We start from the raw sequence: 26,907 nt of genomic DNA on the forward strand, positions 1-26,907 counted from the left end.
TAGCTATATGCAGTTATCTTAGCCAGCCAGCTAACGTTAACTATATGCAGTTGTCTTAGCCAGCCAGCTAACATTAGCTATATGCAGTTATCTTAGCCAGCCAGCTAACATTAGCTATATGCAGTTATCTTAGCCAGCCAGCTAACATTAGCCCAACAAGCGTAGCCAACCAGCTAACGTTAAATCAACCATCTAACAAAAAATCAAAGAATGTTATTAGCCAGCCAGCTAACATTAGCTATATGCAGTTATCTTAGCCAGCCAGCTAACGTTAGCTAAATGCAGTTATCTTAGCCGGGCCAGCTAATGTTAGCTATATGCAGTTATCTTAGCCAGCTAGCTAACGTTAGCTATATGCATTTATCTTACCCAGCCAGCTAACATTAGCTATATGCAGTTATCTTAGCCAGCCAGCTAACATTAGCTCTATGCAGTTATCTTAGCCAGCCAGCTAACGTTAACTATATGCAGTTGTCTTAGCCAGCCAGCTAACATTAGCTATATGCAGTTATCTTAGCCAGCCAGCTAACATTAGCTATATGCAGTTATCTTAGCCAGCCAGCTAACGTTAGCTATATGCAGTTATCTTAGCCGGGCCAGCTAATGTTAGCTATATGCAGTTATCTTAGCCAGCTAGCTAACGTTAGCTATATGCATTTATCTTAGCCAGCCAGCTAACATTAGCTATAAGCAGTTATCTTAGCCAGCCAGCTAACATTAGCTATATGCAGTTGTCTTAGCCAGCCAGCTAACATTAGCTATATGCAGTTATCTTAGCCAGCCAGCTAACATTAGCTATATGCAGTTATCTTAGCCAGCCAGCTAACATTAGCTATATACAGTTATCTTAGCCAGCCAGCTAACATTAGCTATATGCAGTTGTCTTAGCCAGCCAGCTAACATTAGCTATATGCAGTTATCTTAGCCAGCCAGCTAACATTAGCTATATGCAGTTATCTTAGCCAGCCAGCTAACATTAGCTCTATGCAGTTATCTTAGCCAGCCAGCTAACGTTAACTATATGCAGTTGTCTTAGCCAGCCAGCTAACATTAGCTATATGCAGTTATCTTAGCCAGCCAGCTAACATTAGCTATATGCAGTTATCTTAGCCAGCCAGCTAACGTTAAATCAACCATCTAACAAAAAATCAAAGAATGTTATTAGCCAGCCAGCTAACATTAGCTATATGCAGTTATCTTAGCCAGCCAGCTAACATTAGCCCAACAAGCGTAGCCAACCAGCTAACGTTAAATCAACCATCTAACAAAAAATCAAAGTATGTTATTAGCCAGCCAGCTAACATTAGCTATATGCAGTTATCTTAGCCGGGCCAACTAACAATAGCTATATGCTGTTATCTTAGCCGGGCCAGCTAACATCAGCTATATGCAGTTATCTTAGCCGGGCCAGCTAACATCAGCTATATGCAGTTATCTTAGCCAGCCAGCTAACATTAGCTATATGCAGTTATCTTAGCCAGCCAGCTAAAATTAGCCCAACAAGCGTAGCCAACCAGCTAACGTTAAATCAACCATCTAACAAAAAATCAAAGAATGTTATTAGCCAGCCAGCTAACATTAGCTATATGCAGTTATCTTAGCCAGCCAGCTAACGTTAGCTATATGCATTTATCTTACCCAGCCAGCTAACATTAGCTATATGCAGTTATCTTAGCCAGCCAGCTAACATTAGCTCTATGCAGTTATCTTAGCCGGGCCAGCTAACATTAGCTATATGCAGTTATCTTAGCCAGCCAGCTAACATTAGCTATATGCAGTTATCTTAGCCAGCCAGCTAACGTTAACTATATGCAGTTGTCTTAGCCAGCCAGCTAACATTAGCTATATGCAGTTATCTTAGCCAGCCAGCTAAAGTTAACTATATGCAGTTGTCTTAGCCAGCCAGCTAACATTAGCTATATGCAGTTATCTTAGCCAGCCAGCTAACATTAGCCCAACAAGCGTAGCCAACCAGCTAACGTTAAATCAACCATCTAACAAAAAATCAAAGAATGTTATTAGCCAGCCAGCTAACATTAGCTATATGCAGTTATCTTAGCCGGGCCAACTAACATTAGCTATATGCAGTTATCTTAGCCAGCCAGCTAACGTTAACTATATGCAGTTATCTTTGCCAGCCAGCTAACATTAGCTATATGCAGTTATCTTAGCCAGCCAGCTAACATTAGCTATATGCAGTTATCTTAGCCAGCCAGCTAACATTAGCCCAACAAGCGTAGCCAACCAGCTAACGTTAAATCAACCATCTAACAAAAAATCAAAGAATGTTATTAGCCAGCCAGCTAACATTAGCTATATGCAGTTATCTTAGCCAGCCAGCTAACGTTAGCTAAATGCAGTTATCTTAGCCGGGCCAGCTAATGTTAGCTATATGCAGTTATCTTAGCCAGCTAGCTAACGTTAGCTATATGCATTTATCTTACCCAGCCAGCTAACATTAGCTATATGCAGTTATCTTAGCCAGCCAGCTAACATTAGCTCTATGCAGTTATCTTAGCCAGCCAGCTAACGTTAACTATATGCAGTTGTCTTAGCCAGCCAGCTAACATTAGCTATATGCAGTTATCTTAGCCAGCCAGCTAACATTAGCTATATGCAGTTATCTTAGCCAGCCAGCTAACGTTAGCTATATGCAGTTATCTTAGCCGGGCCAGCTAATGTTAGCTATATGCAGTTATCTTAGCCAGCTAGCTAACGTTAGCTATATGCATTTATCTTACCCAGCCAGCTAACATTAGCTATATGCAGTTATCTTAGCCAGCCAGCTAACATTAGCTCTATGCAGTTATCTTAGCCAGCCAGCTAACGTTAACTATATGCAGTTGTCTTAGCCAGCCAGCTAACATTAGCTATATGCAGTTATCTTAGCCAGCCAGCTAACGTTAGCTATATGCAGTTATCTTAGCCAGCCAGCTAACATTAGCTATATGCAGTTATCTTAGCCAGCCAGCTAACATTAGCTATATGCAGTTATCTTAGCCGGGCCAGCTAACGTTAGCTATAAGCAGTTATCTAAGCCAGCCAGCTAACGTTAGCTATATGCAGTTATCTTAGCCAGCCAGCTAACATTAGCTATATGCAGTTATCTTAGCCAGCCAGCTAACATTAGCTATATGCAGTTATCTTAGCCAGCCAGCTAACATTAGCTATATGCAGTTATCTTAGCCAGCCAGCTAACATTAGCTATATGCAGTTGTCTTAGCCAGCCAGCTAACATTAGCTATATGCAGTTATCTTAGCCAGCCAGCTAACATTAGCCCAACAAGCGTAGCCAACCAGCTAACGTTAAATCAACCATCTAACAAAAAATCAAAGTATGTTATTAGCCAGCCAGCTAACATTAGCTATATGCAGTTATCTTATCCGGGCCAACTAACATTAGCCCAACAAGCGTAGCCAACCAGCTAACGTTAAATCAACCATCTAACAAAAAATCAAAGTATGTTATTAGCCAGCCAGCTAACATTAGCTATATGCAGTTATCTTAGCCGGGCCAACTAACAATAGCTATATGCAGTTATCTTAGCCAGCCAGCTAACCTTAACTATATGCAGTTATCTTAGCCAGCCAGCTAACATTAGCTATATGCAGTTATCTTAGCCAGCCAGCTAACATTAGCTATATGCAGTTATCTTAGCCAGCCAGCTAACGTTAGCTATATGGAGTTATCTTAGCCGGGCCAGCTAATGTTAGCTATATGCAGTTATCTTAGCCAGCCAGCTAACGTTAGCTATATGCATTTATCCTACCCAGCCAGCTAACATTAGCTATATGCAGTTATCTTAGCCAGCCAGCTAACATTAGCTATATGCAGTTATCTTAGCCAGCCAGCTAACGTTAACTATATGCAGTTGTCTTAGCCAGCCAGCTAACATTAGCTATATGCAGTTATCTTAGCCAGCCAGCTAACGTTAACTATATGCAGTTGTCTTAGCCAGCCAGCTAATATTAGCTATATGCAGTTATCTTAGCCAGCCAGCTAACGTTAACTATATGCAGTTGTCTTAGCCAGCCAGCTAACATTAGCTATATGCAGTTATCTTAGCCAGCCAGCTAACATTAGCTATATGCAGTTATCTTAGCCAGCCAGCTAACATTAGCCCAACAAGCGTAGCCAACCAGCTAACGTTAAATCAACCATCTAACAAAAAATCAAAGAATGTTATTAGCCAGCCAGCTAACATTAGCTATATGCAGTTATCTTAGCCAGCCAGCTAACGTTAGCTAAATGCAGTTATCTTAGCCGGGCCAGCTAATGTTAGCTATATGCAGTTATCTTAGCCAGCTAGCTAACGTTAGCTATATGCATTTATCTTACCCAGCCAGCTAACATTAGCTATATGCAGTTATCTTAGCCAGCCAGCTAACATTAGCTCTATGCAGTTATCTTAGCCAGCCAGCTAACGTTAACTATATGCAGTTGTCTTAGCCAGCCAGCTAACATTAGCTATATGCAGTTATCTTAGCCAGCCAGCTAACATTAGCTATATGCAGTTATCTTAGCCAGCCAGCTAACGTTAGCTATATGCAGTTATCTTAGCCGGGCCAGCTAATGTTAGCTATATGCAGTTATCTTAGCCAGCTAGCTAACGTTAGCTATATGCATTTATCTTACCCAGCCAGCTAACATTAGCTCTATGCAGTTATCTTAGCCAGCCAGCTAACGTTAGCTATATGCAGTTATCTTAGCCAGCCAGCTAACATTAGCTATATGCAGTTATCTTAGCCAGCCAGCTAACATTAGCTCTATGCAGTTATCTTAGCCAGCCAGCTAACGTTAACTATATGCAGTTGTCTTAGCCAGCCAGCTAACATTAGCTATATGCAGTTATCTTAGCCAGCCAGCTAACATTAGCTATATGCAGTTATCTTAGCCAGCCAGCTAACGTTAGCTATATGCAGTTATCTTAGCCGGGCCAGCTAATGTTAGCTATATGCAGTTATCTTAGCCAGCCAGCTAACGTTAGCTATATGCATTTATCTTAGCCAGCCAGCTAACATTAGCTATATGCAGTTATCTTAGCCGGGCCAGCTAATGTTAGCTATATGCAGTTATCTTAGCCAGCTAGCTAACGTTAGCTATATGCATTTATCTTACCCAGCCAGCTAACATTAGCTATATGCAGTTATCTTAGCCAGCCAGCTAACATTAGCTCTATGCAGTTATCTTAGCCAGCCAGCTAACGTTAACTATATGCAGTTGTCTTAGCCAGCCAGCTAACATTAGCTATATGCAGTTATCTTAGCCAGCCAGCTAACGTTAGCTATATGCAGTTATCTTAGCCAGCCAGCTAACATTAGCTATAAGCAGTTATCTAAGCCAGCCAGCTAACGTTAGCTATATGCAGTTATCTTAGCCAGCCAGCTAACATTAGCTATATGCAGTTATCTTAGCCGGGCCAACTAACAATAGCTATATGCAGTTATCTTAGCCAGCCAGCTAACGTTAACTATATGCAGTTATCTTAGCCAGCCAGCTAACATTAGCTATATGCAGTTATCTTAGCCAGCCAGCTAACGTTAGCTATATGCAGTTATCTTAGCCGGGCCAGCTAATGTTAGCTATATGCAGTTATCTTAGCCAGCCAGCTAACGTTAGCTATATGCATTTATCTTAGCCAGCCAGCTAACATTAGCTATATGCAGTTATCTTAGCCGGGCCAGCTAATGTTAGCTATATGCAGTTATCTTAGCCAGCTAGCTAACGTTAGCTATATGCATTTATCTTACCCAGCCAGCTAACATTAGCTATATGCAGTTATCTTAGCCAGCCAGCTAACATTAGCTCTATGCAGTTATCTTAGCCAGCCAGCTAACGTTAACTATATGCAGTTGTCTTAGCCAGCCAGCTAACATTAGCTATATGCAGTTATCTTAGCCAGCCAGCTAACGTTAGCTATATGCAGTTATCTTAGCCAGCCAGCTAACATTAGCTATAAGCAGTTATCTAAGCCAGCCAGCTAACGTTAGCTATATGCAGTTATCTTAGCCAGCCAGCTAACATTAGCTATATGCAGTTATCTTAGCCGGGCCAACTAACAATAGCTATATGCAGTTATCTTAGCCAGCCAGCTAACGTTAACTATATGCAGTTATCTTAGCCAGCCAGCTAACATTAGCTATATGCAGTTATCTTAGCCAGCCAGCTAACATTAGCTATATGCAGTTATCTTAGCCAGCCAGCTAACATTAGCCCAACAAGTGTAGCCAACCTGCTAACGTTAAATCAACCATCTAACAAAAAATCAAAGAATGTTATTAGCCAGCCAGCTAACATTAGCTATATGCAGTTATCTTAGCCAGCCAGCTAACGTTAGCTATATGCAGTTATCTTAGCCGGGCCAGCTAATGTTAGCTATATGCAGTTATCTTAGCCAGCCAGCTAACGTTAGCTATATGCATTTATCTTACCCAGCCAGCTAACATTAGCTATATGCAGTTATCTTAGCCAGCCAGCTAACATTAGCTCTATGCAGTTATCTTAGCCGGGCCAGCTAACATTAGCTATATGCAGTTATCTTAGCCAGCCAGCTAACATTAGCTATATGCAGTTATCTTAGCCAGCCAGCTAACGTTAACTATATGCAGTTGTCTTAGCCAGCCAGCTAACATTAGCTATATGCAGTTATCTTAGCCAGCCAGCTAACGTTAACTATATGCAGTTGTCTTAGCCAGCCAGCTAATATTAGCTATATGCAGTTATCTTAGCCAGCCAGCTAACGTTAACTATATGCAGTTGTCTTAGCCAGCCAGCTAACATTAGCTATATGCAGTTATCTTAGCCAGCCAGCTAACATTAGCCCAACAAGCGTAGCCAACCAGCTAACGTTAAATCAACCATCTAACAAAAAATCAAAGAATGTTATTAGCCAGCCAGCTAACATTAGCTATATGCAGTTATCTTAGCCGGGCCAACTAACAATAGCTATATGCAGTTATCTTAGCCAGCCAGCTAACGTTAACTATATGCAGTTATCTTAGCCAGCCAGCTAACATTAGCTATATGCAGTTATCTTAGCCAGCCAGCTAACATTAGCTATATGCAGTTATCTTAGCCAGCCAGCTAACATTAGCTATATGCAGTTATCTTAGCCAGCCAGCTAACATTAGCCCAACAAGCGTAGCCAACCAGCTAACGTTAAATCAACCATCTAACAAAAAATCAAAGAATGTTATTAGCCAGCCAGCTAACATTAGCTATATGCAGTTATCTTAGCCAGCCAGCTAACGTTAGCTATATGCAGTTATCTTAGCCGGGCCAGCTAATGTTAGCTATATGCAGTTATCTTAGCCAGCCAGCTAACGTTAGCTATATGCATTTATCTTACCCAGCCAGCTAACATTAGCTATATGCAGTTATCTTAGCCAGCCAGCTAACATTAGCTCTATGCAGTTATCTTAGCCAGCCAGCTAACGTTAACTATATGCAGTTGTCTTAGCCAGCCAGCTAACATTAGCTATATGCAGTTATCTTAGCCAGCCAGCTAACATTAGCTATTTAGCCAACTAGCTATTTAGCCAAATAGCTATTAGCCTAACAAGCGTAGCCCACCAGCTACCGTTAGCTATTTAGCCAACTAGCTATTAGCCTAACCACTGTAGCCAACCAGCTAACGTTAGCTATTTAGCCAACTGGCTATTAGCCTAACAAGCGTAGCCAACCAGCTAACGTTAGCTATTTAGCCAACTGACTATTAGCCCAACAAGCGTAACCAACCGTTGTGGTTTAAGAAATATGTAATAAAGCAAAAGCATAACTGTTTGTACTTATAGGTAACCAGATCTTCAATACAACTAAGTGCTGTTACACTGGTGAATAAAAACTCATGCGTCCTACACTTTAGCTTTTTGTCTGAAAATAAAATATACATTTTACTCAACTGCGTTACCCACTTCAGTCAGCAGATGGCGGTCTAGAGATTTAAGGCAATGCTGCTAGTGTGACGTTTAATTTAGTGGACGGAACGCTTCTTTCAACAGCAGCAACAGTTAGTCCGACACCTCAGTAGCTTGCTAGACAAAATAGCTGAACCAATAAAGCTCTTTAGACGCTTTCTTGTTTATTAGCCACTGTGTTTTAAACCCACTTCTGTCGTCTAGTTGGTTATCCGATTTAATTAAATATTTCATATTTTTCACGGTTGTTATTAGTCAGCTAGCGGGTTGGTTGAGTTAGCATTAGCCTAGCTAGCTAACATACCCGACCATGAGTTCACTAAGCTACTCGCCTCCTGCTAAAGAAGAGAGGGTCTGCTGGACGGAGAAAGAGGGACTGTGGCTGAACGTTATCGTGAAAGAGGAAGAGGAGGATGTCACAATACAAAAACAAGTAGAGGGTGAGGCTGTTACAGTGAAAGAAGAAGAGAAAGACGTTTCAGTGAAAGAAGAGGAAGACGCGTTCAGAGTGAAAGAGGAGGAGGATGTTACAGTAAAAGAAGAGGGGGAAGAGAAAGAGGAGGATGCCGTTTTTGGAGTGAAGGGGCAAGAGATAACTGTCACATTGAAGGAGGAGAAGGAAGAACAGGAGGAGGAGACAGGAGATCTGATTAAGACCAGTAAGTACTGTCTTAAAAACAGGAGCACAAACTATTATTGAACTGATGCGTGGTTTTAAAGCAGCATTCTACTGAATGTTTATGCTTGAATTATTAATTATTATTATTATTATTAATTATTATTGAATTATTATTATTATTAAGTTATAATGTAGGAATTGATAACTACACTGTAAGATGTGTATACCACCAAAGAGCGGGTCACCAACAAAACCTTAACAATCGATTAGCAAATTCACAACTTTAATGTCAATCAGAATTGACAAACAAGATATAAATGACAGGGGATGTGTGTTGCTATAGTAACCCGTGGGGTTGTGATGTGTGTTGCTATAGTAACCCATGGGGGGAGTGAACACCCAGACAGTGGACATTTTTGAAAACAAAACCAGGAAGCTACTTCATCGTTAACCAGAAAGGATTTGATGTTGAGATTAAAAACGGCTGCATTGGCCCTTTAATGTAAGATACATACGGCTTCTTATGTGTTTTATTTATCCAACATAACTACCTTACCGTGAATGATTTCAATTAGAATAGTCAACAAGAAACAATAATAATATTAACTACGACTACATACACCCTTCTACACCCTTCTACACCCTGCTAGCTGACCACCGATGTTTATTGCAATTCATGTAAGTTAAGTTAGGTTATGAGCATGTTTTGGAGTGAAGATGGAGATGACTGTCACATTGGAAGAAGAGAAGGAAGAAGAGGAGAAAACTGAATATCTGGGCTCGGTTTCCCAAAGGCATGTTAAGGCATCCAATGGTTCTAACGATGAACGGGCCCTGGTTAACACAAGTAAGTACTGCCTTAAAAACAGAGGTACAAACTCTGCAGTTGTTGAACTGATGTTTGGTGTTAAAGGGGAAATCTGCAATTGCTACATCCATATTGTGACTTTTAAATTATTTATTTATAGCCATTGATTCTTGAAGAATATAACATTTACATTTACATTTAAGTCATTTAGCAGACGCTCTTATCCAGAGCGACTTACAAATTGGTGCATTCACCTTATGATATCCAGTGGAACAACCACTTTACAATAGTGCATCTAACTCTTTTAAGGGGGGGGGGGTTAGAAGGATTACTTTATCCTATCCTAGGTATTCCTTAAAGAGGTGGGGTTTCAGGTGTCTCCGGAAGGTGGTGATTGACTCCGCTGACCTGGCGTCGTGAGGGAGTTTGTTCCACCATTGGGGTGCCAGAGCAGCGAACAGTTTTGACTGGGCTGAGCGGGAACTGTACTTCCTCAGAGGTAGGGAGGCGAGCAGGCCAGAGGTGGATGAACGCAGTGCCCTTGTTTGGGTGTAGGGCCTGATCAGAGCCTGAAGGTACGGAGGTGCCGTTCCCCTCACAGCTCCGTAGGCAAGCACCATGGTCTTGTAGCGGATGCGAGCTTCAACTGGAAGCCAGTGGAGAGAGCGGAGGAGCGGGGTGACGTGAGAGAACTTGGGAAAGTTGAACACCAGACGGGCTGCGGCGTTCTGGATGAGTTGTAGGGGTTTAATGGCACAGGCAGGGAGCCCAGCCAACAGCGAGTTGCAGTAATCCAGACGGGAGATGACAAGTGCCTGGATTAGGACCTGCGCCGCTTCCTGCGTGAGGCAGGGTCGTACTCTGCGAATGTTGTAGAGCATGAATATAACACATGCCTCATGAGCTTAGTTCAACTGTTGTACCCCATCAGAACCCCAAATAAGCTTTTTTACTCCAATGTTTAGAAACAATGTAAATCAACACTGTATAGCCTCAACATGGTTAAAACATGGTTAAAACTATAATGTTGATATCATGGAAGGTCAGTCCTTGCATCCATAGGTCTGTCTATGCATTTGAGAGTAGTTACATTACTCCAGCCCCATCCATCATCTTATTACCTAAACAGTTGTGGAATGACAGCCTTGTTATTGTTTGAACTGCAGATTGGTTAATTTGATTGTGTGGCTTTTTTAAAGGGGCAACCTAGGATTTAAACAGCAACAAAATGGCTGACCAGAGACTTGGTTTGGTAAACAGCTGAGGGATGGGGGCTGGAGAAATGTAACCACTCTCAAATTCATAGAGAAATCTATTGTAGCAACCGTAACCCAAAACCTAGCGACCTCGTCAAAAAGTTTTGGTTTGAGGTTTGAGTTCAGCTCAGGGCCTCCCCCTGAATTCACTACACTATGAATACAGGGACTGGCCATCCATGAGGTCAAAATTATCGTTTTAAACAGATTTTGAGGCTATATTGTATATTCTATAATTTCCAGTGAAGATTTCCTGTGGGGGCAAATTATTAGAGCTGTTGATATGTCATTGTATAATATTCAGCCAATTTTTTTTCATGCCATTATATTAAAGGCAAGACATACTTAGATTCAATTACAGTCATGAATTGGTTTGAAACCTTTGTTTTAAACCCTTCTCAAAGTTGGTGCCTTGACGGATTTGTAAAAAATGGTTTGTCATGAAACACAATTTTTTTAGTTATTTAAATGTAACCTTTATTTAACTAGGCAAGTCAGTTCAGAATAAATTCTTATTTACAATGACTGCCTACCCCGGACGACGCTGGGCCAATTGTGCGCCGCCCTATGGGACTCCCAATCATGGCCGGTTGTGATACAGCCTGGATTTGATCCAGGGTGTCTGTAGTGGCGCCTCAAGCACTGAGATGCGGTGTCCGCTGCGCCACCTGGGAGCCCCAGAATCATGTTCCAGTGCTGTCCCCAACTAAAATACATCTTGGTCAACCAAGAGTCATCTGCTCTTTCTACCAATCGCCCCATGTGTTTTTATAAAATCAACTATACGTACTGAACTTGTCTGATGCTTTAAAAAAAATGAGGCCTGTAATTTTCATCATAGGTACACTTCAACTATGACAGACAAAATGAGAAGGAAAAAAATCCAGAAAATCACATTGTAGGATTTTTAATGAATTTATTTGCAAATTATGGTGGAAAATAAGTATTTGGTCACCTACAAACAAACAAGAGTTCTGGCTCTCACAGACCTGTAACTTCTTCTTTAAGAGGCTCCTCTGTCCTCCACTCGTTACCTGTATTAATGGCACCGGTTTGAACTTGTTATCACTATAAAAGACACCTGTCGACAACCTCAAACAGTCACACTCCAAACTCCACTATGGCCAAGACCAAAGAGCTGTCAAAGGACACCAGAAACAAAATTGTAGACCTGCACCAGGCTGGGAAGACTGAATCTGCAATAGGTAAGCAGCTTGGTTTGAAGAAATCAACTGTGGGAGCAATTATTAGGAAATGGAAGACATACAAGACCACTGATAATCTCCCTCGATCTGGGGCTCCACGCAAGATCTCAGCCCGTGGGGTCAAAATGATCACAAGAACGGTGAGCAGAAATCCCAGAACCACACGGGGGGACCTAGTGAATGACCTGCAGAGAGCTGGGACCAAAGTAACAAAGCCTACCATCAGTAACACACTACGCCGCCAGGGACTCAAATCCTGCAGTGCTAGACGTGCCCCCCTGCTTAAGGCAGAACATGTCCAGGCCCGTCTGAAGTTTGCTAGAGAGCATTTGGATGATCCAGAAGACGATTAGGAGAATGTCATATGGTCAGATGAAACCAAAATATAACTTTTTGGTAAAAACTCAACTCGTCGTGTTTGGAGGACAAAGAATGCTGAGTTGCATCCAAAGAACACCATACCTACTGTGAAGCATGGGGGTGGAAACATCATGCTTTGGGGCTGTTTTTCTGCAAAGGGACCAGGACGACTGATCCGTGTAAAGGAAAGAATGAATGGGGCCATGTATCGTGAGATTTTTAGTGAAAACCTCCTTCCATCAGCAAGGGCATTGAAGATGAAACGTGGCTGGGTCTTTCAGCATGACAATGATCCCAAACACACCGCCCGGGCAACGAAGGAGTGGCTTCGTAAGAAGCATTTCAAGGGCCTGGAGTGGCTTAGCCAGTCTCCAGATCTCAAACCCATAGAAAATCTTTGGAGGGAGTTGAAAGTCCGTGTTGCCCAGCAACAGCCCCAAAACATCACTGCTCTAGAGGAGATCTGCATGGAGGAATGGGCCAAAATACCAGCAACAGTGTGTGAAAACCTTGTGAAGACTTGCAGAAAACGTTTGACCTCTGTCATTGCCAACAAAGGGTATATAACAAAGTATTGAGATAAACTTTTGTTATTGACCAAATACTTATTTTCCACCATAATTTGCAAATAAATTCATAAAAAATCCTACAATGTGATTTTCTGGATTTTTTTCCTTCTCATTTTGTCTGTCATAGTTGAAGTGTACCTATGATGAAAATTACAGGCCTCTCTCATCTTTTTAAGTGGGAGAACTTGCACAATTGGTGGCTGACTAAATACTTTTTTGCCCCACTGTATACTACATCCATAACTAGTGGTTTCCTCATTACCAGATAAACTACATCCATAACTAGTGGTTTCCTCATTAGCAGATATGCTACATCCATAACTAGTGGTTTCCTCATTAGCAGGGAGGAGTTACTACAACCAGATACACTACATCCATAACTAGTGGTTTCCTCATTACCAGATATACTACATCCATAACTAGTGGTTTCCTCATTACCAGATATACTACATCCATAACTAGTGGTTTCCTCATTAGCAGGGAGGAGTTACTACAACCAGATACACCACATCCATAACTAGTGGTTTCCTCATTGCCAGATATACTACATCCATAACTAGTGGTTTCCTCATTAGCAGGGAGGAGTTTCTACAACCAGATATACCACATCCATAACTAGTGGTTTCCTCATTACCAGATACACTACATCCATAACTAGTGGTTTCCTCATTACCAGATACACTACATCCATAACTAGTGGTTTCCTCATTACCAGATACACTACATCCATAACTAGTGGTTTCCTCATTACCAGATATACTACATCCATAACTAGTGGTTTCCTCATTAGCAGATATACTACATCCATAACTAGTGGTTTCCTCATTAGCAGGGAGGAGTTTCTATAACCAAATTGCATTTGTATCGCCCTCGTAACGCAATTTTAGAAAACACAGAAAGGGGCTTATATTGGAGACCAAAAGTCGTCTGGCACAGTGCATAGAGTTTCAACAACATGAATAACTTATTTCTAGCCTACAATCACCGATGTTACTACTAAAATATGACTATTCTTGCTCATTTTAAGACAATTGTAACATTCATTACAGACATCAATTGTTGTACAACATCATGGCTACGCTGTTGGCATCACCTTTTACAGTGGATTTCCACTGTTGTGGGCCTTGAACCATTTGTCTGACTTTGTTGTTCACACAGGAGAGAGACGGGACTATCGTGGGTCCTCTGGGGAGCCTCAACAACCTCATGATGCGGAAGAGGCAGAGAAGAGTCCCTCCAGACCAGAACACCTCAAGAAACACCTGCAGAGATCCACATGGAAGAGAACTCACTGCTGCTCTGACTGTGGGAAGAGATTCACCTCATCAGGCATTAAAATTCATCAGAGAATCCACACAGGAGAGAAACCTTATAGCTGTGATCAATGTGGGAAGAGTTTTACTACATCTGGCTCTCTGACAGTGCACCAGAGAATACACACAGGAGAGAAACCTTATAGCTGTGGTCAATGTGGGAAGAGGTTTACTCAGTCAACCAGCCTGATATCGCACCAGAGAATCCACACAGGAGAGAAACCTTATAGCTGTGATCAATGTGGGAAGAGTTTTACTACATCTGGCTCTCTGACTTTACACCAGAGAATACACACAGGGGAGAAATCTTATAGCTGTGATCAATGTGGGAAAAGTTTTATTCAATCTAGTTATCTGACAATGCACCAGAGAATACACACAGGAGAGAGACCTTACAGCTGTGGTCAATGTGGGAAGAGTTTTTGTCAATCTAGAGATCTGACAGTGCACCAGAGAGCACACACAGGAGAGAAACCTTATAGCTGTGGTCAATGTGGGAAGAGTTTTATTACATCTAGCATTCTGACTCGACACCAGAGAACACACACAGGAGAGAAACCTTATAGCTGTGGTCAATGTGGGAAGAGTTTTATTACATCTAGCATTCTGACTCAACACCAGAGAACACACACAGGAGAGAAATCTTATAGCTGTGGTCAATGTGGGAAGAGTTTTGTTCGATCTGGCCATCTGACAATACACCAGAGAACACACACAGGAGAAAAACCTTATAGCTGTGGTCAATGTGGGAAGAGTTTTGTTCGATCTGACTATCTGACATTACACCAGAGAACACACACAGGAGAGAAATCTCATAGCTGTGATCAGAGATAAAAGATCTCTGATCAAATATCAGAAAATGTATACATGAAGGAGTTGTTTCATGTTATCAATGAATTAATGTCACAATGTAGAAGCCTAAACGTCCCCTGTTCTATGGATTTCAGAATGATATATATATATTAGCCTGGGGGGGGGAATCCAGGCTCTGAAATGGAAGAGTACTATTTATGTGATTTAACAAAAAGTGACTAACAAAAAAAGAGTTGTCCTCTAACCAGGGATGTACACATTGTTCTCAGATTCCATGTGGTTTTTGAGCTGTTAGTTTTAACAGGACGTGCAACCTCATCTCCCTCCTCTCGGCACAATTGATTTCAACATGATATCGTTGAGTGATGACAAATGAGTGTTGTGTTCCTTTGTTTAGCGACCCCTAAATTTAAATGCATCACTCCAAAATGTAGCTGACTGTCTTCTGCAGGTTGTCCTCTAACCAGTGAGGTAAAATATATCTCCCATTTTCATATGTTTTTTTTAGTTGTGTTAGTTTCAACAGCAAGTACAACCTGATTTCCCCCCTAATGGATATCAGTGATTTATTGCTACTTGTCAAAACAACAGCGTTTTTGGTGCTTGTGTCCGTGGTGAGGACCTCTTGGTTTCTGATTGTCTCAAGGTTGGGCAGTCAAAAAGATTTGTGTTTTGTGTTTAGCCAGTGTGTTCCATGGATCACACATTATTTTGACTTTCCGTATTGGAGATGAGTTTTGTTTGGGCTCGTTCCAAGGGGACGAGAGTTCTAGAAGCTAGTGAGTTTTTGGAAGACGAGAGTTCTAGAAGCTAGTGAGTTTTAGGAAGACGAGAGTTCTAGATGCTAGTGAGTTTTAGGAAGACGAGAGTTCTAGAAGCTAGTGAGTTTTAGGAAGACGAGAGTTCTAGAAGCTAGTGAGTTTTAGGAAGACGACATGTAGGGAGAACTGATTAAAATAAAATATACACTTTCTTTTTTCTTGTTTTTAATTGTTGACAGCCAGTAGACACCATGTTTATATTGTAGTTGATTATAATGTGAAATGGAAGTTGTTTTCTGTTGGTGGTGAGCATTCTCTTAAGGTGTTAGTCTTTGTTTTTTCCATTTATGTTTTGAGGTTGGACTTTAGCTCGTATAGCTCGTTAGCACGTAGGGCCCACTGATTGGTGTCACCTCGTTAGTCAGTATGTGTTACACCTGTGCTGGCTTGTCCATCTCGTTAGTGGGAAGGTGTTTCAGGTTCTATTTAAGAGTGTCTGGCCCAGTGCTCCAGTTGTCTTGATAGATGTGGAATGTCAACACCTTTAGTTGATCCACTTTTTTGGTTTACTTCCTGTCTAAGTTTGGTGTGGGTTTTTCTTTTGTTTGCCTCTTCTTGGGCAGATTTAGTGGGTCTCTTGGTGGGTGTCTTTTATGTCCCAGTTGTTGTTACAAGTCAACTTTCAGTGGACATTGAGAGCAAAACTGCAACATTATGTTATAATACTTTTATTGGATCAAATGGTTGTTTTATGCAACAGAATAGAGGGTTCTTAGAACTATTGTTTCTGTGTGTTCTACTGAGGATGGGCCTCGGAGAGAAAACACTGACAGGAGATTTACAATGTCTTTTGGGTGATAAAACCTAAAGAGACCGCATTCCAGAGCATGAGTTAATGTTTCTGTTCTATATGGTACCAGGGAGAGATGACCTCAGGGCCAGCCCCTCGTCTCTACACAAAGAGTACTGTTTTTACATGAGATACTGTCTGCTGTGAATTATAAGTATCTTTCATACAAATCTTAACCTTGTGACTCGTTCTATACATCTGTTGTTTGTCATGTAGGTTGAAAGGGTGGATCTTGGCTGTAAAAGACCTTTGTACTTTTGTCTCGTGGCTCTCAACAAATCATCTGGGGGTTATTTGTCGACCAGCCATCATTATCGTAGAGCACTCAATTGATTCACTTTATATGTGCGTTGTCTTGACCTGCTCCCTTATTAATAAGTGAATAAAGATTTAGTTTAAGAATAACTCTGACTTGTGTGATAAGTTTGTCTCATTTGATATTAAAGAAATTAACCACATTTGGCGATGGGGATGTGACTCTTCATTGGGTGACGCTCCTGACGACCTGGGTAAATGGTACACGAGGGATCCCTCTAACTTGGGATCTCAGGAGACCACACTTCGGGAACGGAGCAGATGGACCCACCTTTGATCTGAGAGGCAGCGAGCCGAGTGGATACCACATCTCAAACGTAGTTTAAAAAAAAGAAAAAGGTGAGTGAAACAAGCAGAGTTTAAAAAAAAGCTTCGTAGGCTTTGAGTGAGTATTCCTGTGTGAGGGGGGCACCTTGGAGGTGTAAACAGGGCCGAGGCAATAGGCTCTGAATGTGTATTCCTGAGTGAGGGTTGAGGGGACACCTTGGAGGTGTGAAGAGGGCCGAGCCAGCTATCTATGTGAACTGGATGCAAACTAGAATCTGTGTTTACTAGTTAAGACCTTGTATGATATAGTATAAGCTAGTAAGGTGCACCTGTAATTATTCCCAGTATGAGAGGAGTTGCTAGATTTATTAATTAAACCTAGGAAGTTAGAGTGAAACAAGGTGGCTGATTAGCTGTTGATGTTGAAGAAGCGTCCCGTCCACTAGATTATACGTCAGTGGCAGAATCACCTGAATGACGCACATCGCCATCTGCTGACTGGAGTTGGTATCGCAGCTGAGAAAATACTTTCAGACAAAAAGCTAAATAGCGACTGCCTCTAAAAACCAACGACTCCCTTTGAAAACGGGCGATGAGGCATCAGAAACATTTATTATAGTGTAAAAATGTACTACAAAGTGCAGATAAACAGAATAACTTTGGTCATACCCACTCAGCACGTGACGTCGAATTATGGGCGAAATCAGGTCTCTGTTGTGGCCTCTATTTTGCCCTAAAATAGTCATCCCTAATTGGGTTGTGTATAACTATGTAAATGTCTCTCGGACAAGGTAACTTTTATCAATATACACTCTAAAAACTAAAGTTTCTTGGAGTATCCTTTAGGGGTTCTTCAAATTGAAACTGTGGGGGAACCCCTAAAAGTTATTCAAAGAACCTTTTGTGGGAACCCCTATAAGTTCATTGAAGAAAACCTTTTGGGGTTCATTTTTTTAACTCCCTGTCCACCCTCCCTCCATTATAAAAACATATTTTAATAATAACAATATTGATTTAAATAATTAATTGTTTATTTAGTGGCACCACAAATGTGAATTAATATTTGCAAAACAATTTACCAAACAAAACACATTACAAAATTGCAACATTTCTGCAGACATGTCAGCCCATAATAAATAATACATTTACTTTGTATAGTGCTTTTCATGACATATAAAATATATAAAATAATGATGTACAATAAAAACAACATACATTAAAAATGAATCATAGGTAAACTGACAATATTGTAGACTTGATGCTAAATACAGATTTTTAAGCTTTGGTGTGTATATCGTATCCACTTAGTTATGTTAGGAAGTTTGCCATCTTTATGACCGGCCCTGATAACTTCACCCCAACTTCTCTTCTCCCAGAACACAGTAACTTAACAACATAAGTGTTTTTCTGACATTTTGGGGAAATTTAAGGGAAAATAAAAAATACAGCCCTAGTAGAGCCCCAAGTCACATGAGGACGTCCTCGAGGGCGTGGATGTTCTCCCCATCAGCTGTAGTTTTATATAAGCATGCACACCTATGTTTATGAAGAAACAGATGATTGGTGCATAGGCATACCTTGTCACGGACATAAAGGCCACTCGGGTCCTCATTGAAGAGGTAGAACAGAATCGCTGCTGTGGTCTCGAGTCTGTCGTGGATAATTGTCTCAGAAATATAACACTCTTACAAGAACTTGTCAATTCAACATATGCTTTTAATATAATGTATCACAAGCCGTGTCAGTCCGCGGAAAGACCAACTTCCATAAGCACTGGCTCTGTTCTTATACACACACAGCACATGAGTTCATTACATACTTTAATTAAATTACTTCTCCTAGGTCATCTGCCATTTCAGGCTTCCTGCTTGTTTACGCCCAATAACGCCTGTATCCGCTCTTGATTAGATTATAATGGTGGCAGGACCCTCTTGTCTCCTAAAATTAATATATGTCTATCTTACCCTAAGCACTTATGGCCTTTACCCTAAGCACTTATGGCCTTTCCTCTCTATTTAATGTTCATAATGGTGTCCTGCTCTTTCCATAAATGCACTTTAAAGCACGTATGACTTCGGCCATTTTACTATCTGTTTTATCTTTGGTTTCCTGTTTTTACCAGAATGGCAAATGCACTCACTTGTTGCCTTCTCCTCCTATATTCTAATGTACACCTCTATGTCTGTCCCTAAATGTATCATTCACTCCCACAAGACCTAGTAAAGTAAAGCAATGCTCTTACTACACTTACTAATTTTATTACAAAATACATTAGAGAAAGGGAAGGAATCTTTTTGTCTATATCCATTCCATGGACTTGATTCATTTATGAGAAGGTCTGAAAAGATAATTTGCACACATTTGTATGCTAATAGATGTCAGTTTGTATTGACTGCTATGTAGGTTAAATGTACACTTCAAATGCAGCTGTCCTACAACATATCTGTACCTTCTTCTTGATCCCAATTGCATTGTGTCCATGTTCTGTCCTATACGAATTTGAACAGAAGAGAAAATGTGTCAAAGAATAGTCTTACAAGCATTTAAATATATATATATATTAAATAAATATTGAAAAATAAATGGCATCGACATACAATTGAATGCAAAATAGAAGAACATATTGGAGAAAGCACTAGCCAATACAGTACTGCCATACAGGCCGAACATCACATTTCAAGATATCTTTGTACACAAATTGTTCAATATTTTATCAGGCTGACTTGAAAGATTATACGCAACATTTTGCTGCGTGGCAATACTTGTGTTTGGATTCTGAAGGAAATTTATACAAAAGAGGTAGTCTGGACACTGTATTAATACCATTATGCATTTGAATCCCATCTACAGCTACCATCTAAGCTATTAATTTCCCTCCACAAGGGGGCGGACATGTAACGTTTCCAAAATGGGACAGTATTGTCCATGTAACGTTTCCAAAATGGGATAGTATTGTACAGGTAACATCTCCAAAATGAGATAGTATTGTCCATGTAACATTTCCAAAATGGGATAGTATTGTCCATGCAACGTTATGCCCCCTTGTGAGTTAATAGTATTGCATGCTGTAGCAGGCTATATAAAGAGGAAGACCTCCATTGACGATTCAGTTCGTTGTAACATCTCGTCTGGACAGGTCACCGTTGTTAGTTAGTTAACGTTAGCTAGTTCATTATCACAAAAGTGAGAACTGCTCTAGATTGGAGACTTACGTTAATGAGTGTAAAGCCATGTTGGCTTTATGGAAACGATATACAATATATAGGAAAGAATATAGTTCAGGGAAATGATCCAAACCTAGTTCTGCCTAGTTAGGACATAACGTTATCTAGCTAGATAACGGTACTGTACTGTAGCTCATACAACGCCGAAGGTCAAACCCGGCTTTCTAATATTTGTGGTAATTAAATATAGTAACGTTATGGAAGGTAATTCACAGAAAACCATCATTGTCTTCGTTATTCATTAGTATGTTATATTAGTATATAAATTATTTAGAGACATATTCAGAGCCAAACATCAACCCAACTTAACCTTTTTAACTGTTGTCGCATCCAAACTTGTCTCCATCGTTTTCAGTTGTAATTGCGAAGCTCCCGGAAGAAGTCCAGCAACAACGGAGGTTCCTCGATGAACCCACCTTCTAACAAGTTCTTTGAAGAACCTTTTGAGGGTGTTTTTCATTGACCAAGAACCCTACGGTTCTTAGGGGATCTGAGAACAACTCCAGTTGAACCCTTCATTTTTAGAGTGTAGTCGGCTCTATTTACTCTCAGATTCAAACATGCTGATTAGCATCAACGATCAAGTCAGCTGCTGCTCCGATCCAGTATGAGGTGAGATGGAAAACTGATGTTGAACCGGGCAGTCAGCTGCTGCTGCTCCAATACAGTATGAGGGGAGACGGTGAACTAATGTTGAACTGGGCAGTCAACTGCTGCTGCTCCAATACAGTATGAGGTGAGACAGTGAACTAATGTTGAACCGGGCAGTCAACTGCTGCTCCAATACAGTATGAGGTGAGATGGTGAACTGGGCAGTCAGCTGCTGCTGCTCCAATACAGTGTGAGGTGAGACGGTGAACTGATGTTGAACCGGGCAGTCAGCTGCTGCTGCTCCAATACAGTATTAAGTGAGACGGTGAACTGACGTTGAACTGGGCAGTCAGCTGCTGCTCCAATACAGTATGAGGTGAGACGGTGAACTGGGCAGTCAGCTGCTGCTGCTCCAATACAGTGTGAGGTGAGACGGTGAACTGATGTTGAACTGGGCAGTCAGCTGCTGCTCCAATACAGTATGAGGTGAGACGGTGAACTGGGCAGTCCGCTGCTGCTGCTCCAATACAGTATGAGGTGAGACGGTGAACTAATGTTGAACTGGGCAGTCAGCTGCTGCTGCTCCAATACAGTATGAGGTGAGACGGTGAACTGATGTTGAACTGGGCAGTCAGCTGCTGCTGCTCCAATACAGTATGAGGTGAGACGGTGAACTGAAGTAGAACTGGGCAGTCAGTCATTCATTCTGTACTATGAGTCTGGTCTATCATTGTTGGTATTGAAAAAGCCTATTGCACATTGTGGTGGAAATTCTAACCAATAAGAAGAGACTTTGACATTCAAACAATCAACCTTTATTTGATAAGAATTGCAATAATGTAGCTGGTCAGCCCTACACTCTGAGGTGGAAGGCCGAGAGCTCGATGACACAAGGAGTTCAGAAGCCTTATATAGTCAAACTATCTTGTGCATATAGAAAACACGTGATCTTGGTATGTGTCTGTGTGTGGAGAAAGAGACACAGACTAACTGTGAATTGGTCGTCTCGTTCTGTAGCAACAGCTAGTTATTCTAGTTTTCCAGTGAGGTGTCAAAACAACAGGAAGTCACTCTAGACACAGTTCCTCTGAAGTAGATCAACGGTTCCCTGAATTGGGCCGAGCGCCTTTGGCCTGTCTGTCGAGAGGGTGTGTGGTTACAGACCCACACAAACATACACATAAACTTCTCAACCTTAAAGAGAACCTTCAACACATTAGAAGTCATATAAACTTAAAGAGGTTAACATAGATTTTTACCAAACAACATTGCACAGAGATAAATCAGATCCAGCCTGAACTGTGTGATGTAGTAGGGAGTTGTAGTTTCTGTAGATATAAATCAGATCCAGACTGAACTGTGTGATGTAGTAGAGAGTTGTAGTTTCTCTAGAGATAAATCAGACCCAGACTGAACTGTGTGATGTAGTAGGGAGTTGTAGTTTCTCTAGAGATAAATCAGACCCAGCCTGAACTGTGTGATGTAGTAGAGTTGTAGTTTCCAACAGGCCAATTTTCTACATAATTTAGCGCATAAAATGTAATTAACTACAATGACCAAAATCCATTGCGTGCCTACTTGTCTTGTCTGTGTTTCTTTTACACCTGCCATGTAAAAGAGACGGAAGAATGCGCAATGGTCAATGCTATCTGGAATCCTTGGGCCATCCCCACCCTAAACCCTAACCTTAACCACTACCTTAACCATTTTAAATGTCAACTTCAACGGGCTAGGGACGTCCCAAGGATGTACCTCTACCTGGAAATACATGATCTAAGTGATTGATCGATGGTATTCAGCAGTCATAAAGCCTTATTTACTTTAATGAACTACTAAAATAGTGATTTTGCCAGACAGCAGCTCTACACTTTATTGACTGACTGATCCATTCATCCTTCCATCCCTCCTCAGCCTTCCTCTCCTCTGAAGACCCAGTGAGGGTGGAGCTCAGTCAGAGAGCTGTTGAGGGACTGGTTAGGAAGAACACTTCTACAGCCAGAGAGGTGAGAGGTCACACATGGTTTAGATGGTAAATATTTATGTCCCATTTTTTATTTAACCAGGTAGGCCAATTGAGAACAAGTTCTCATTTAGTTCTCAGTGCGACACAAACAACAACACAGAGTTACACGTAAACAAACGTACAGTCAATAACACAAAAGAAAAATTGAAAAATCTATGTAGTGTGCGCAAATATAGAAGAGTAGGGAGGTAATAAATAGGCCCTGGAGGCGAAAATAATTACAATTTAGCATGAATACTGGAGTGATAGATGTGTAGATGATGACGTGCAAGTAGAGATACTGGGGTGCAAAAGAGCAAGTAATAACATGGGGATGAGGTTGTCGGGTGTGCTATTTACAGATTGGCTGTGTACAGGTACAGGGGTGTATCACGTAAGCAAAAGGGAATATGTTCCATCATCTATGTTTATTTACATTAGTGCAAATTGTTCACTGATATGGGTGTAATTTCTCACGCCTTTTGGCGGTATGAAAGTTAATTTCCCCTCAGGCACACACATTTATTCTTCGATATTATGAAGGTAATTTGTGTCAAATGTACTTTTCCCCACTCATTCACCCCATCTCTTTACATTGCTTATGCATATTCGGTGGCCAGACTCAAATTCCGAACACAATGCCCATCCTGGCAGATCTAAACCTAATGCAGCACATTGTGACTTTTGTGCATCCAGACCTAATGCAGCTTGGAGTGATCAGATGACAGATGTCACATTTAGGTGCCAGGTGTAACTGAGGCTGTAGATGCTCCATATCCATTACTTTGAGTGTTTTATATAATATGACTAAATGTGTTTCTGTGTTGCCGGGGCAGTCAAGAAATGGAACAGCAAGGCCACAGAACATGACATAAGCAGAGCTGTGGGAGACAACCTCAAGCCCCTGGTATAGCCAGGGGTGGTGTTTACCACTCCTTCAGCAGGCTGGAAATGTGGGATTGATACTGTTTTTCATACTAAGATGGATTGGTCAGTCATTGGGTTAATTTGTTTTGCAATATGTTCAAATCAAGCTTTATTTATACAGCACATTTCAGACATGCAACACAATGGCTTCACAGGAAAAAACTATGAAAATAAACATAAATATTTAGTACACAAACATAAGAGGATAAAAAAACACTAACAACAACTTAAAGACTAGTGAGCATCCTAAGGAAATGCCATTGATTAAAATGTTAAAATTTCCAACCCAAAATATTAGTTGTATGTTAGGAGGGGTTCTGAAAGACACTATGGGGGTGTCCAATGAAAATTGACTAGTAACAACAACTAGGACCTAAAAGACACCCACCATGAGACCCACTAAATCTGCCCAAGAGGGAAACAAAAGAAAAACCCAAACCAAAACAAAGGTGGAGCAACTAAAGGTGTTGACTCTCCACATCTATCAAGACAACTGGAGCACTGGGCCAGACACTCTTAAATAGAACCTGGACCAGCTCAGGTGAAACACCTTCCCACTAACGAGATGGACAAGCCAGCACAGGTGTAACAAATACTGACTAACGAGGTGACACCAATCAGTGCGTCCTTATTGCTGACGAGCTATATGTGCTAACGAGCTATACGTGCTAACGAGCTATACGTGCTAATGAGCTATACTTGCTAACGTCCAAACATAAATAGAAAAACCAAAGACTGTAACACCTTCCCCCTTAAGACAACAAATATATCCTACATTTATGACTCAATTTATTAGGATTGTTAATAAAATTGATTATAGAATGATTTATTATACTGCGTCCATGTGTATAGGCTGCAAGTATGTTGAAATTAAAAAATATATATTTTCAACTAAAACCAAACTTATATTGTACGTCGGTCATAGTCTTATTTTCAGTGACATTTTGCTAGGTGGGATATCCCCAATGTCACAGTTTAAACGTGTCCAAATCAATAGTCCAAATGCAGAAACAGTTTGTGATAAATTGAAAACGTAAAATGTACAATATACATGAACATCTGCCACAATAATCATATTACTTGTATTTTTTAAAACAAGCACCTTATTAACTGCACAAGCACCAGAAACGCTGTTGTTTTGACAAATAGCAATAAATCACTGATATCGATTAGGGGGGAAATCAGGTTGTTCGTGCTGTTGAAACTAACACAACTAAAAAAATACATGAAAATGGGAGATATATTTTACCTCACAGGTTAGAGGAAGACAGTCAGCTACATTTTGGAGTGATGCATTAAAATTTAGGGGTCGCTAAACAAAGGAACACAACACTCTTTTCTCTGTATATACTCTCTTTTCCCTGATCCACCTCTACGCAGACGACACCATTCTGTATACTTCTGGCCCTTCCTTGGACACTGTGCTAACTAACCTCCAAACGAGCTTCAATGCCATACAACACTCCTTCCGTGGCCTCCAACTGCTCTTAAACGCTAGTAAAACGAAATGCATGCTTTTCAACCGTTCGCTGCCCGCATCCGCCCGCCTAGCATCACCACCCTGGACGGTTCCGACTTAGAATATGTGGACAACTATAAATACCTAGGTGTCTGGCTAGACTGTAAACTCTCCTTCCAGACTCATATTAAACATCTCCAATCCAAAATCAAATCTAGAATCGGCTTTCTATTTCCCAACAAAGCCTCCTTCACTCACGCCACCAAACTTACCCTAGTAAAACTGACTATCCTACCGATCCTCGACTTCGGCGATGTCATCTACAAAATAGCTTCCAACACTCTACTCAGCAAACTGAATGCAGTCTATCACAGTGCCATCCGTTTTGTTACCAAATCACCTTATACCACCCACCACTGCGACTTGTATGCTCTAGTCGGCTGGCCCTCGCTACATATTCGTCGCCAGACCCACTGGCTCCAGGTCATCTATAAGTCTATGCTAGGTAAAGCTCCGCCTTATCTCAGTTCACTGGTCACGATAACAACACCCACCCGTAGCACACGTTCCAGCAGGTATATCTCACTGATCATCCCCAAAGCCAACACCTCATTTGGCCGCCTTTCCTTCCAGTTCTCTGCTGCCAGTGACTGGAAGGAATTGCAAAAATCGCTGAAGTTGGAGACTTTTATTTCCCTCACCAACTTTAAACATCAGCTATCTGAGCAGCTAACCGATCGCTGCAGCTGTAAATAGTCCATCTGTAAATAGCCCACCCAATCCACCTACCTAACCCTATACACCAAAACAGTGTAAAGAGCGTGAATGTTGTAGCTATGTTTGCTAGAAAGCTACCGAGGTGTCTGACTAGCTGTTGTTGTTGAAGGGGCGTCCCGTCCACTAGATTATACGTCACACTGGCAGCATCGCCTGAACCTAAAAGACGCACATCGCCATCTGCTGACTGGAGTGGGCAACGCAGCTGAGGAACCAAAAGTTTATTTTTCATTTATTTCATAAAAGTTTAATATTATATTAAGTCGTTCAAAGAGAAGCATGTGTTGATTGATTCGTGTTTAATAAGTGAGAATTTAAAACAAACTTTACACCCACTACATATTTTCATTGAACCATACTTCTGACATTTTTCATGACTTTGTCAAACAACTTGTTCTTAATAAATCTAAATCATGGTTTAGTGTTTCTGTATCAATTTGGACTTTTAACAAATTCAAATCCTTTGGAGTAATTTTGACCCCATCCAAAAGCACCTTTGATAAATAGGACGTTTATTTCAAATCAAAATCAAATCACGTGTTTAGCAGATGTTACTGCGGGTGTAGTGAAATGCTTGTGTTTCTATCTCCGACAGTGCAGTAATATCTAACAAGTGATATCTAACAATTTCACACCATATACAGAAAACTCTGCCAGTGGTGTACAGTGCATTCGTTAAGTATTCAGACCCCTTCACTTTTTCCACATTTTGTTACGTTACAGCCGTATTCTAAAATTGAATAATTTTTCACCCTCATCAATCTACACACAATACCTCATAATGACACCACAATACCCCACAATGACAAACATTTTTGCAAATGTATTTACTTAAGTATTCAGACCCTTTGCTATGAGACTCGAAATTTAGCTC

The 26,907-nt window shown here is 41.0% G+C and overlaps 1 protein-coding gene across 2 annotated transcripts; it reads left to right on the forward strand.

Moving 5' to 3' along the window:
• Positions 1-7,984: 7,984 nt before the first annotated feature.
• LOC139567007 (zinc finger protein 180-like) lies at positions 7,985-16,869 on the forward strand. 2 transcript variants are annotated; one of them, XM_071388426.1, is made up of 2 exons: positions 7,985-8,576; positions 13,893-16,869. In XM_071388426.1, the coding sequence occupies exons 1-2, from the start codon at positions 8,228-8,230 to the stop codon at positions 14,879-14,881; spliced, it is 1,338 nt and encodes a 445-aa protein (XP_071244527.1). In that variant the 5' UTR covers positions 7,985-8,227; the 3' UTR covers positions 14,882-16,869. The 2 variants fall into 2 exon arrangements, with proteins under 2 accessions (XP_071244527.1, XP_071244528.1); XM_071388427.1 differs by lacking the exon at positions 7,985-8,576 and adding an exon at positions 8,594-9,383.
• The last annotated feature ends 10,038 nt before the right edge of the window (positions 16,870-26,907 follow it).

This window comes from Salvelinus alpinus, unplaced genomic scaffold (assembly GCF_045679555.1).
Source record: "Salvelinus alpinus unplaced genomic scaffold, SLU_Salpinus.1 scaffold_40, whole genome shotgun sequence".
NCBI classification, from domain to species: domain Eukaryota; kingdom Metazoa; phylum Chordata; class Actinopteri; order Salmoniformes; family Salmonidae; genus Salvelinus; species Salvelinus alpinus.